An 11,866-nucleotide genomic window follows, 5' to 3' on the forward strand; every position below is an offset into this window, starting at 1 on the left:
AGCAGTTGTGTTTTAAAACCTTACATAATACAGCAGCAAGACATTTTGCAGGTAACTGTGCAGGGAATTTAGGTTCTTTATAACTAATAGAAATCAATGAAAAATACCATGAAAAGAAGTAAAGTATACCATTACATCTACGTTGAAGTAATATATTGTTTTTGGTGTGTCCATAAATAATTCAAATTTCACAATTCATTGTTTTTCACATTAGATTTTACCGAAATGCCTTTAAAACTTTGCATTCTTTGACAAGAAACAAACCACAACTGAAAAACACCACCTCCTTACCCTGAGGAGCTGGACTTTTGCCTGAGATGACTAATTTCTTTATTTTATCTAACTGGTTTAGGTAGCACTGTTAATGATCCACTAGCCTTTACAAGCCTCAAGTATTTTTGAACAAAATAAATATTTTTTCTGATAAAACCTTCAGTTGAAAGTGTCAGGCCAACTGAAAAGTTACCCTAAATATATCTTAGCACTGTGTAATCCTTAGGGTGTTGTAGATTTTAAGCAGTTTTTGCATGCACCACGCCCTTGATACACCCGTCTTGTTTTCATTGTATCAGGAAACAGAACTCTAAAGCCTATTATACACAATCATACAAGAGAGCATAAAGATGCATTATATATAACAGTCACTTATTTAGTTATATGCACGCAATTTTTTTACATTTGAGCGGATCATAAAGTTCACTGATGAAATCAACCATTACAGACTACCTGGCCTTAACTAAAGGCACACCATTTCTAGTGTTATTAGGTTATAATGTTCACTGTCCTCTAAAAAGCCTTTTATGATTTTACTAATATTTTTCCCTCAGATTAAAAGTGTTTGTTGGTGACCTTCTTTATTTAGCCAAGTGACCATGAAAAGAATTATTTACCAAAAAAACAAAAACAACCCCAACAACTTTATTGTCGTGAACAGTATTACAGTTACAGTAAACGGTATTTAAACCATAACTCAACAGTAGCCATCCTCAAACAGCTAGAAGGTTCACTCAGACACCTTTTAAGAAAGTCTGAAATGCAACATTGGTAGTCTGAGGATGAACTACATAACTGACAACCCTGAATAACGAAACACTGACATCACTCCAACAATTCAAAGCTTGTCATGATTCAAGTACAAAACAAAACAGACATTCACACACACACGCAAACATACGATGTTGATGAAAAGTTTAAAAGAAGAAAAAAAAAAAAGCATTAGACAATTACTTCCCTTCGGATGCATCTTAAGAAGCACTGACACTGACCGCTGAGCAAAAAATGTTCAGTAAATGAACAATAAAAGAACAGGCATAAAAACAAAGTAAAAAAAAAAAAAACACTTAAAAAACCCTGCAACTGTGCCTGAAGGTTTTGTTTTGTTTTTTTAATGCACATTGTAAACTGTAGCCATGCATTAGCACCTTCCACAGCTTGCGAACAGTGTGATAAAATAAACCAAGTCATGTTCTCTTTCCAAAAGTCATAATCTATACAGGACTGCTGATTAACGGCTGCCTCCCCTGTTTTTTGTGTTTGCAACAAAAACTAACCAGTAAACATGGAACCACCACAAAAGTGAGGCTACACACAAAACACTTCCTATGTGGAGGTGACAATCCTACAGGACAAACCAGTTCAAACACGTACAGTAAACACCTGCAAAAGAAGCTATACTAACTGTGACCTCATCAAAATCGTTTGGAATGCTGCATAAACATTATGTTTTATATTTTATGTATAAATAAGTATTATATTAGCATGAAAACGTTTCTATTAAGGTAACTTTTGATTTACTTATTTTCTTTAGCACACAAGTGCTGGAAATATTTTATGCCCAGTCCATCACGGAGTGCCTCAATTTGTCTTAACAGTAGAGCTGCAACCAGCAGTTATTTTCATCTGCAGTGCTGTTCTCATAATTAGTCATTTATCCAAATGACAATTTTCTTTTATCATGACCAACAGTCAAACATTTAGGGAAAAAAAATCAAAATCAATAGATGGTAAATATTAAAAAAAGCAAAAAAAAAAAAAAAAAAAAAAAAAGAAGTCCTCACTTGCAAACATTCAGAATTTGCACTTCATGTGAGAGTAACAATTTTACTCTTTTTTTTCTTTTTTTTAAACAAATGACTAATTCAATTGTTTCTGTACTACTTAGCAAAGTACTTCCCATTTTTCAAGTGCTCTAAGCACTTTGCCCCTTAGAGCATTTATATTCATTCCTATGAAAATGGCTGGGATGCTCAAGTGTCTCAGTAATGGAAGGCAACGTGGCTTTAGGTCCCAAGGTCCAGTTTTTGTTGTTTTTTAATGAACTCTTTACTACTTAAACACTGGCTCCTGTAAAATGCAACAAAGCTGAATCTGTCACTCTACAAAGAATGGTGGAAAGTCGCATTATTACTTGGACCTGTAACTTTGGTACACTCATTGAAACATGTATTAGCAGGTAATTCACCCACTGCGAGTACTGAAAGAAGACGTCATCAGGTAAGTTTAACTGGATCACATTTTGAAACTTGTAGTATTCAACTGGCTGTGATGCAAGTCCAACAATTTCTCAGCAATTCTTTTTTTTCCCCCTTGAAAATAACCTTTTCTTAACCAAGATATGACAATAGCTAAAAATCTTCTCTATCTTGGCGTTTGGCCGCTGTGAAAGTAACTCCTTGTCAGTCGAAATAGTTCTGAGGCAGGCTTCATTTCTCAATCAGACCTCCGTCTTTTAATTTGAAGTAGAAAAATTTTTCTAAGGTGTTGGCACACTTGCAGTACTCGCTGTCTGGGGGGTTGTACTCGCGACAGTTGGTGATGATTCGCTGTAGGTCGGCAATAAAAAGTTTCTTGGTCACATAGTATCTGTTCTTGAGTCTTTCTGTCATAGTCTTTAGGTCTGTGAGGGCAAAACAAGGACAAAGAAAATCTGCATAAATTAAAAAGTAATGGCTTAAATACCATAAACAATAACCCCAATTCCAAAAACACTGGGATGTAAAATGTAAACAAAAATGAAATGCAATGATGTGAAAATCTCAAACCCATATATTATCTATATTATCACAGAAACCATTTTGATGGCAGTAACACATCTCAATTAAAAACATTTGGCATATCATGAAACCAGTAATACAACAAAGACGACCCCGGACGGTTGAGCAGCTAGAATCCTATATCAGACAAGAACGGGCTCAACACTGCTCTCCCTGAAAGTCCAGTAGCTCCCAGGTGTTTACACTTTTGATAAAAGAGAGGATGCTACACAGTGGGAAACATATAGTCCCTGTACCACCTTTTTTTAAAGATATATTGCTGCCATCAAATTGAAAAGAAACCCCTTTTTTTTCTTAAAGTGACAGATTTGCTAGGTTTTAAGAGATTTGCAAACTATTGCTGGGGGGCGGGGGGTCATATTATCTAAGCGAGGCTTACTCACCAATAGGAAAACGGATGATTTCGTAGTAATCCGGAGCTTCAGATTTCTTCACTGGTTCCATAAAGGGCCAAGCATCAGGATGAGTCTGCAGAGGTGACAAAGTTTTAGTTAGTCTCAGGTCTTGTCAGTCTGGGTGTATCCTTGTGTGTGCTCCACTCAGGTGTTAGCTGGGGCTTGTACCTGCAAGCAAGTTCAACATACCAAGAATCTCTTTTCCTTAAGTGTCCAATGACAAACATGCAAATCTGCTGGCAGCAGAGCAGCTTATGTTACAAATATTGAAAACTCTAATATTAGAAAAAATACTGACTGAAGTCCACACAAGTGATGCATCCAAAGTCAATTATATGAAAAGGCAGTGACCAGTTCTGAACTGAGGAGGGGGCCTTTGAGTACATATTTCACCATCTAAAGCAGTTTTCATGTTTTCAGCATCCATGACTCCGCTTGGGCAGACTGTGACCTAAATTTCGTCATCAGACATTAAGCCCGAGGATATACGTGAATGTCCATGTGCCTGTTTGTTGTTTTGTGACTGGGCAGACTTTTCTGTGTAGAATTACATTACAGTGCACAAACTACACATATGCCCAGGCAGCGGAAGTATAACAGAAATGAGTATTCGGCCGTCGGGTCTCCAGCTGTCCGTCTCTGCAATAAAGTATAATCCAGGCTTTACAATACTGTGACAGCGGCCATTCCCAAACTCTTCATGAATATGGTACCCATGGAAATAGATCAATAGTCATGACAATTTTAATACTCGAGATCATGAAACTGAACTCACGGTCCATTGTTAGTCAATGCAAATTGACTGTTATGCAAATGGACTGTTTATAAGGTTAGGGAAATTTGCAGTCAGTAGTCATCCAAGTGACTTGTCTGTGTAGGTTCATCCAGGTCACGGTAGCCATGAGAGCTTGAAAATAAACAAATACAACTGGACTGTTTTTGTTTTGTTTTGTTTTAAAGACATTTCACCTCTCATGGATGATGCTTTTTATGGAAACTTCTTAGCACCATGATGTACCCTGGTAAAAGAGTTAACCCTTATAACAGCAAAAATCTATGGTTAACCCTGAAGTTAAGCCCCAAATACTGCTTCCGAATACAGGCCTCTGGTGATCCTCACCTTTATCTGGGCGAGAAGGTTCTTCAGCATGTTGTATAGCACATCAGGATCCTTCACCTCTTTCCTATGAAAGATATAAATGATAAGTAAACCTTTGACTACACTTAGAGGACCTGTAGACTTAAAGACACAACGAAAAGCTAAAGTTAGGTGAATACATTTCTGAACACCAACAATAGTGGCATCTTAGCATTAATACTAAAATCATAACAACTTTGATAAATTGTATATTTCAGTAGGTATTTCTTATTATATATATTTTTTGTTTACTGATTGTACTCATCTGAGCTTTGTTTTCTTCACTACTCAGTCATTTCTAAATCTTAATCTGTTCAATGAAAGTGTCCCTGCAGGGGAGGTCACAGTCCAAAGCAACATCATTTAAAAATATATCCAAAGAGTTTACCCTTTGTCCTTGTTACTGGGTTTCCAGCCTGTCTCTCCTGAATAGAAAGACAAAAAGAAAAAAATATGTATAAAAATACTTGTAAGTAAAACATTAATAAGCATTTTATTATATATATTTTCAGGGTGCATACACACAAACACAAAAACAAACACTCACTTATGCCTGGAATGCTCTCCACTGGGATCTGTCGTACTCCCTCTTTGAAGCAGGTGAGACCCGGGTAAACCTTTCTGATCTGGCTCTGTTTCCTCTCAATCAGTTTCTTAATAATCTATTGACATTTTCAAATTTATCTCATAAGAAACACACTGACATGTTCACAAAAATGAAGAAAAACAAGGTTTGCTTTAATGAGAACTTTGACATACCTCCTTCTGTCTTTTAATGATATGAGAAAGCTCGGTATAAGGGATTCTAGGGTTCAGTTCGCACTCCATGAGGGTCGCTCCCTCATAGTCTTTGATGTATCCAAGGTATCGACTCTTCGGCACTTTGATGTCTTTGGAAAAGCCCTGCGGAGGGAAAAAGAAAAAAAAAATTAATAGAAAGACAAAAATGAGAGAGGGAAAGTTAATGCACAAGTCACGCCTGCAGTACCTGCTTCTTGAAGTAGCCAATGGCATACTCATCAGCATAGGTGAGGAAATAGAGGATATTGTGTTTGATGTGGTACTCCTTAAGGTGGTTCATCAGGTGGGTACCATAGCCCTTAAAGAGACCCGAGAAAAAGCACTGGATTTATAAAAGAAATTCCAACAATATTCAGCAATACTGCTCATAATCGTATTCATGTTTATTTTTTGCTATAGGTACGTGTAAGTAAGCTGGTTTTTCTGAACTGAAAGTATAAATTTAACCCCTTATTATATACCTTAACTTGCTCATTGGATGTGACGGCACAAAAGACGATCTCTGTGAAGCCCTGAGTGGGAAACATCCTAAAACAGATGCCTCCAATGACGCGGCCATCTTTGATAAGGGCTAGGGTCTTGTGTTTCCTATAAAAAAAAATATATAAAAAAGACAGATGTCAATCATGTGTGGGCCTCAAGTGGCACGACATGTGGAAAGAACATTAGACTTACGGGTCAAACACCAGTCGTGTTATGTACTCTTTGGGCATACGAGGTAACTGATGTGAAAAGACATTCTGTAGGCCAACCAGCCACATCAGGATCTTCTTGTTTGATTTCTGGGAAAGTGAGTTTCCAATGACATGAAACTCTATGATACCACGTCTCTCCTCCAGCCTTGCAGTCTCGTCACGGGCAGCATTTGGTGTCAGCAGATTAGTCTAGAAATATTAAACATAGCAAAAAAAACAAAACAACATCAGTATTAAATGTCTTTAAAATTGTACCAAAACAACACCAACTTCTTTACATAACCCTGGTGTTAAGTCAAAGCTTTTTAAATACCACCACTTAGGCTGTTATGACACATCATAGTAAATGTGACAGAACTCATTCATAATTGTTCCATGCTAAAAATGTTACCTTGCCTGGTGAGTTAAAATTTTGATCACAGAAAATTGACCAGGGTGTCTCCTTAGACATGACACAGGTGTTATGAACTTAACCAAACATTAAAAGAATGGAGTTTAACCAACTGACCTCTGGTCCGAGCATAGCAGCAGGGTCAGTGATTGTCATCATGACTTCATTGACCAGCTCCATTGGTATATCTCCCATCACACGAATCCGCTTGGCATCCTCCAGGGTCAAGGTCTCGGGAAGTTTGCGCTTTTCTCCTGAAAAGAGTGCAACATTTCTCAGATCAAAGCAATAAAAAGCATAAACATTCGCCGACAGTGATCTATGACACAGGAAGGTCTGATTGGAAAAAAAAAAAAAAAAAAAGCATTACCTACAGATTGTTAAAAACCAAGGATACAGCGTTGGCCTCCCCCACCTTACTGGAAAACAACTGTTCAGAAACTTAAGGAACCAATGTGCTGGTTCACCTTCAAAATATCATCCAATTGTGCACCCACAGGAGGTGCTGAAAACATGTCTGATCCACAGAGGCCACTGACAGCATCTAAGCACTAGACATTACAAGACATTCTAGAGTCCTGTGCAGGTGGTTTTAAAGTTGGTTTACACACCTGTCTTTGGTTCTGCTCCTCCAGTATCCATGCTGCTGACAGAAGAGCTGCTGTTCAGACACTTGGACAGAGCAGGAGAGCCAGACACTGAAGCCGGACTGATCACTGCAATGACAGACAAAAAGACTTGACATATTTACAAACTATACAACAGGAACTAAGCCTTCAGTCACACAGGTCTAGAGACTTCCTGGCAACCATAGGTTGCGCAAGAAAAATGCACATTCATTGAAACGTTGTGTGCTGCACCAAAAACCTTCTTGTGATTTCTTGGGTTGCTAGCATACTGCCACATTCACTCTTCATTTGCCTTTAAACATATGCCTTACACATAGACCAAACACATTGCAAAAGCTCAACTGTACAACTTTATGACTGCCTCACCTGTCTGATGTCCGAGCTGTGTGCCATCGGAGGCCGGCATGGTGAAATCAGCCTCCCATATGGGTGAATTCTCACCATAGATTTCCTCCTCCAGCATGGACAAGAACCTGAAGACACACATGTACAAATGTAATAACCATAAAGTGATCCCCACAAGATGAATGTGAACACTGTCTAGTGCACCATCAAGTACACTGATAATCTTTCTGCAGCTTTTCAGTTTGCCTTTTAACTTGAATACAAGCATACACTGTTTCAATAAAGCTTGTCCTTACTTAGGGAAATGTGTGAGGATAAGTGTACGTTTCTCTGGTAGCAGTTTATCCTTCTCCACCCTAAACTTCTCCAGGAGTTGGCGTCGGGTGACGGTGAAAATGGACTTGAGCAAGTTGCGCCCAAACACCTGAGTGGTTTCATAGCGCGGTAAGCTGTCGTTACTTTGTGGAACATGGCAATAGCACAACCACCTGCGATCATAAGAAGAAACGCCTTATTGCACAGACTGACATACAATAGTCACTTTAGAAACAAGTAAACGTACACATCAGCTTTCTCTAATATCAAATGAACGCACCTAGTGTAGTCCACTTTGTAAGCTGTCCCATCATCCTTCTGGGTACGTTGACGATACTGCGTAGGGGTCTCAAGCTTCCAGTAATTTAGGCACAAAAGGAACATCTTTGACAGTTCAAACATGGTCTGTCTTTCCTTTGGTGCAAGGTGGCTGAACTTATACTGGACAAAATTCAAAACCCCCTGTGAAATTAAAAGAAAGACAAAAATATTTAAAGATTTAAAGTCTGTGCTCACCAGTCAGTAGACACTGCTTAAGACCAAAACATTAACCGAAGCTATTTTCTTAAAATTTACCTGCTCAATGTTGGGCTTCTCAAAAGGTGGACTTCCGAGGGATCCTTCTACGACTGGCTGGCTCATCTGAAGGATGCATTTCCTCAGCAGCTGAAGGAAAGAGTGAAGAAGTAACGAGACAAGTTTATATCTAAAAAATGTCATGTACATCAACTTCTGAGTCCAACTGAACCACGATCACAATCACACTAATGTTTGAATGCCTTTTACATACCTTAAAAAGGTAGAAATAGACCTGCTTGGTATCAGTGTCTTCTTCTTTGTGTACAGACATAAAAAGGTTCTCCACATCAACCACCATCCCCAACAGCCTGTTAATCTCATCTTCGGACACGTTCTCCAGATGTGACACATGATTAGCTGTAATTAAGGTGTAAAGAAAAATGTAAATGCATGACACGTTTGTTCGTTATTACAGCATTTCCAAGGTGAGCAGTACGTGGATGCTAGTTTGTACCCAGAGCATGTCCACAGCTGCGGCAGGGCTCGCTTAGGCTGGCTGCTTGCTGTTGCAGATCAATACGTGTGGCCGACGGTGGGTTTGGGTTTTTCCATCCATTGCACTTGCATGTGTCATTAGCCTGAAAATACGCAAATAATCCATACACATCGATTTACACAATAACACAACTGTAGCTTTTGTACGTAAATGAATGACTGTTCAGTTAGCCTAACAATAAATGCATTTTTGAGGCTTTAATGTGAATAATACAGCAAATACAAGACTGCCTTGACAGTTAAAAACTGATACTGCAACACATATGTTAGGTTACATGCTACATGTTTGTTCCTGAATATACACAGTAATGCTAATACTGTCTGAAGAGTGCTTTGTTATGGTGAACTTTGGCTAGCTATGCTAGCTACCTTGCATGCGGAGAATACGCCAAGTTTTTCAAGCTTCTTCGCCCGTGGGAAAGCTCGGACTTGTGCTTTTTTCTGGCTTGCACGTTGTTGCTGGCTGAGCCCTGGTCTGACCGGGTCACTGTTCCCTGATCCTGAGCCTGCAGTAGTAGTAGTACTGGAGCCCGCTGACCCAGCAGACTGGGCTTGAAGAAGCCGGGGTTGTAAGGCCTGCGCCGCCGGGTCCGACATATCCACGCTGCTATAGTCTCTTCCTCAGCTCCCGTTTAGCTCATATGCTGCATTCAAGTTCTGTCGGCAAAGTAGGATTCGTTAGAATTGTAGCAAAGTTATTTTGTATTGTCTACGGTTAAAACCGATATAGCCTTCTTCAGATTTATTGACAACTGATTTATATTGCCCCTCCCCTTAACGGACCCCAACCAGTTAAATCCGCCCACAGCATAGATCAAACGAATCAACTCACTGTGAGGGTTTAGGTTTTTCCTTTAATATGCTACACTTCTGCATGTGTAACACGTGCAAAAATAGCTAACTAAGTGCCTGTAAGGTCAGGAATCTTGTCAATTGTATGTCCTTATATTTTAAATGCGTTAACATAAATGTTACCACAGATCTCCGCTTGCATGTCTTCGTTGCTCACCTTCCTGCCGTGTGTTGTTAAACCCTCTTTAGCTAGCAGCTCACCCTCTATTGGTTATAGTGGGATCTGCAGCTCTCACATTTTTGTTTTACGTAAAAGGAGCCCCAGATGTCACTGTATGCACCCCAGAAGTAAATGACAATCCACAGCAAGTATTAGAAAAAATATCCAATATAAATGTTTAAACGGAAGTGTCATTATCAAATAAGCCCCATCAAGTAAATTTAAAGTTTTAGGATTCCTTCAGGACTATTATAGAAGGCTAAAATCTGCTCCTTTTGGCCCTTTTCTATAGGACAATGTTAAAGAATAAGATGGACTTTTTACTCTGTTTGTCAAACAGATTAAACACATTCTGACTAAGGAATAATTAAACTGAATAGCTCCACACATCCAAATTCAGGATTAAATATCCCTTTTTATACATTTCCTCTTTTAGGCATGTCAGCAAAACAGCTGCCACAGACAGCAACTGACCTCAAGTGTGTATGCATGTTAGTTTCCACAATGTGAAAATGTGATTTAACAATAAATAATAACAATAAAAACAGGTTCTAACCAGAGATTCAAATCCCCTTGGGGTTGTGTCAGGAAGGATATTTGGCAAAAATATCAAATCACACGACCCCTTAAGTAGCTTTTATACATCATGTCTTGATGATGGAATCCTTCACTGCGCACATTAAAGCCGTGGATAAAAACATCAAGTTCACCAGGGACAACAAAAAGGATAACTTTGCCTTTCCTGGACTGCGCTGTGCACACTGAAGAGAATGGCAACCTCAACATCGAAGTTTACCGGAAGCCCACACACACGGACCAGTACCTCCTCTTTGACTCCCATCACCCTCTGGAACACAAACTTGGAGTAATTAGGACCCTACACCACCGGGCAGAACGTGTTCCCTCTAAGCCTGAAGGGAAAAAGAAGGAACACACACATGTAAAGGAAGCACTTAAAACATGCGGTTATCCTAATTGGGCATTTATAAAGTCAGCAAAGATGCACAGAAAAGAAGAACAGACACCAACAAGGGAGGATAAGAAGGACAGACGCAACAACATTGTCATCCCCTATGTAGCCGGTGTATCAGAGAAACTCAGGAGAGTTTTCGCCAAGCACAACATCCCAGTGCATTTCAGACCCAGCAACACACTCAGACCAAAACTGGTTCACCCGAAAGACAAAACGCCAGAACACAAACTTAACAATGTGGTGTATGCTGTACAGTGTAGCGAGGACTGCCCAGACCTCTACATTGGAGAAACCAAACAGCCACTTCATAAGCGCATGGCACAACATAGAAGAGCCACCTCCACAGGACAAGACTCAGCAGTCCATCTGCATTTAAAGGACAAAGGTCACTCTTTCAATGGTTTGAAAGAGGAGTGAAAGAAGCCATTTATGTCCACTGTGAGCGACCATCTTTGAACAGAGGTGGTGGTTTACGACACCAACTGTCTGCCATCTATAATCCAGTTTTGAGATCCCTTCCCAGACACTTTAATGCCCACTCACACCCTGGGCCATCTGACCTCAGGAAGTCACAGGATAGGGTGGGGCTAGGTTTCACAATGAGCTCACCCGAAACCCTGGCTGATTGTGACCCACACCCGTTTTCACACCTTGGCTCATGTGATTAAGTAGAGGATCATCAGGGGGTCCTTTTGTCTCTCCTTGGGGGGATACTCCCACGGGGTTTAAATCTGGGACTCTCTGCCATTTGACCCTTAGAACTGAAGAAGCTTCTCAGATGAGAGGTAAAACATCCAGACGCTTTTCTTTCCAAGCTCCTTAGACCATCACAGTAATGAAATCCCAGAGAGCTCATTCTGTTTATCTGGACACAGTATTCTTAGTGCAAAGTACAGCTTCAGTTTCAGCTGACTACAGGTTTCCCCAGCCTTATAGATGGTACATTTGCAGAAAGACTGAAAGTAGCACCACTGACTAACAGTCAGTTCAGTTTCATCATCGTCAATATGCAAATTCTCATGATCACTGACCAGTGGCCATGAGT

General features: G+C 39.7%; 1 protein-coding gene across 2 annotated transcripts; it reads right to left on the minus strand.

Annotated features, from left to right (window-relative positions):
* Positions 1-896: 896 nt before the first annotated feature.
* kat2a (K(lysine) acetyltransferase 2A) lies at positions 897-9,868 on the minus strand. Of its 2 annotated transcripts, none has more exons than XM_084925416.1 (19): positions 9,812-9,868; positions 9,206-9,493; positions 8,796-8,919; positions 8,553-8,698; positions 8,339-8,428; positions 8,043-8,224; positions 7,744-7,935; positions 7,469-7,575; positions 7,085-7,189; positions 6,591-6,727; positions 6,063-6,271; positions 5,849-5,975; positions 5,575-5,685; positions 5,346-5,489; positions 5,134-5,248; positions 4,975-5,011; positions 4,569-4,632; positions 3,437-3,521; positions 897-2,896 (listed from the first exon to the last, which is right to left on the minus strand). In XM_084925416.1, the coding sequence occupies exons 2-19, from the start codon at positions 9,431-9,433 to the stop codon at positions 2,703-2,705; spliced, it is 2,397 nt and encodes a 798-aa protein (XP_084781542.1). In that variant the 5' UTR covers positions 9,434-9,493; positions 9,812-9,868; the 3' UTR covers positions 897-2,702. The 2 variants fall into 2 exon arrangements, with proteins under 2 accessions (XP_084781542.1, XP_084781543.1); XM_084925417.1 differs by lacking the exon at positions 9,812-9,868 and adding an exon at positions 9,669-9,775.
* Between the last annotated feature and the right edge of the window lie 1,998 nt (positions 9,869-11,866).

The sequence above is a fragment of the Perissodus microlepis genome, chromosome 4 (assembly GCF_051167445.1).
Source record: "Perissodus microlepis isolate ML-2025 ecotype Zambia chromosome 4, ASM5116744v1, whole genome shotgun sequence".
In the NCBI taxonomy this organism is placed as follows: domain Eukaryota; kingdom Metazoa; phylum Chordata; class Actinopteri; order Cichliformes; family Cichlidae; genus Perissodus; species Perissodus microlepis.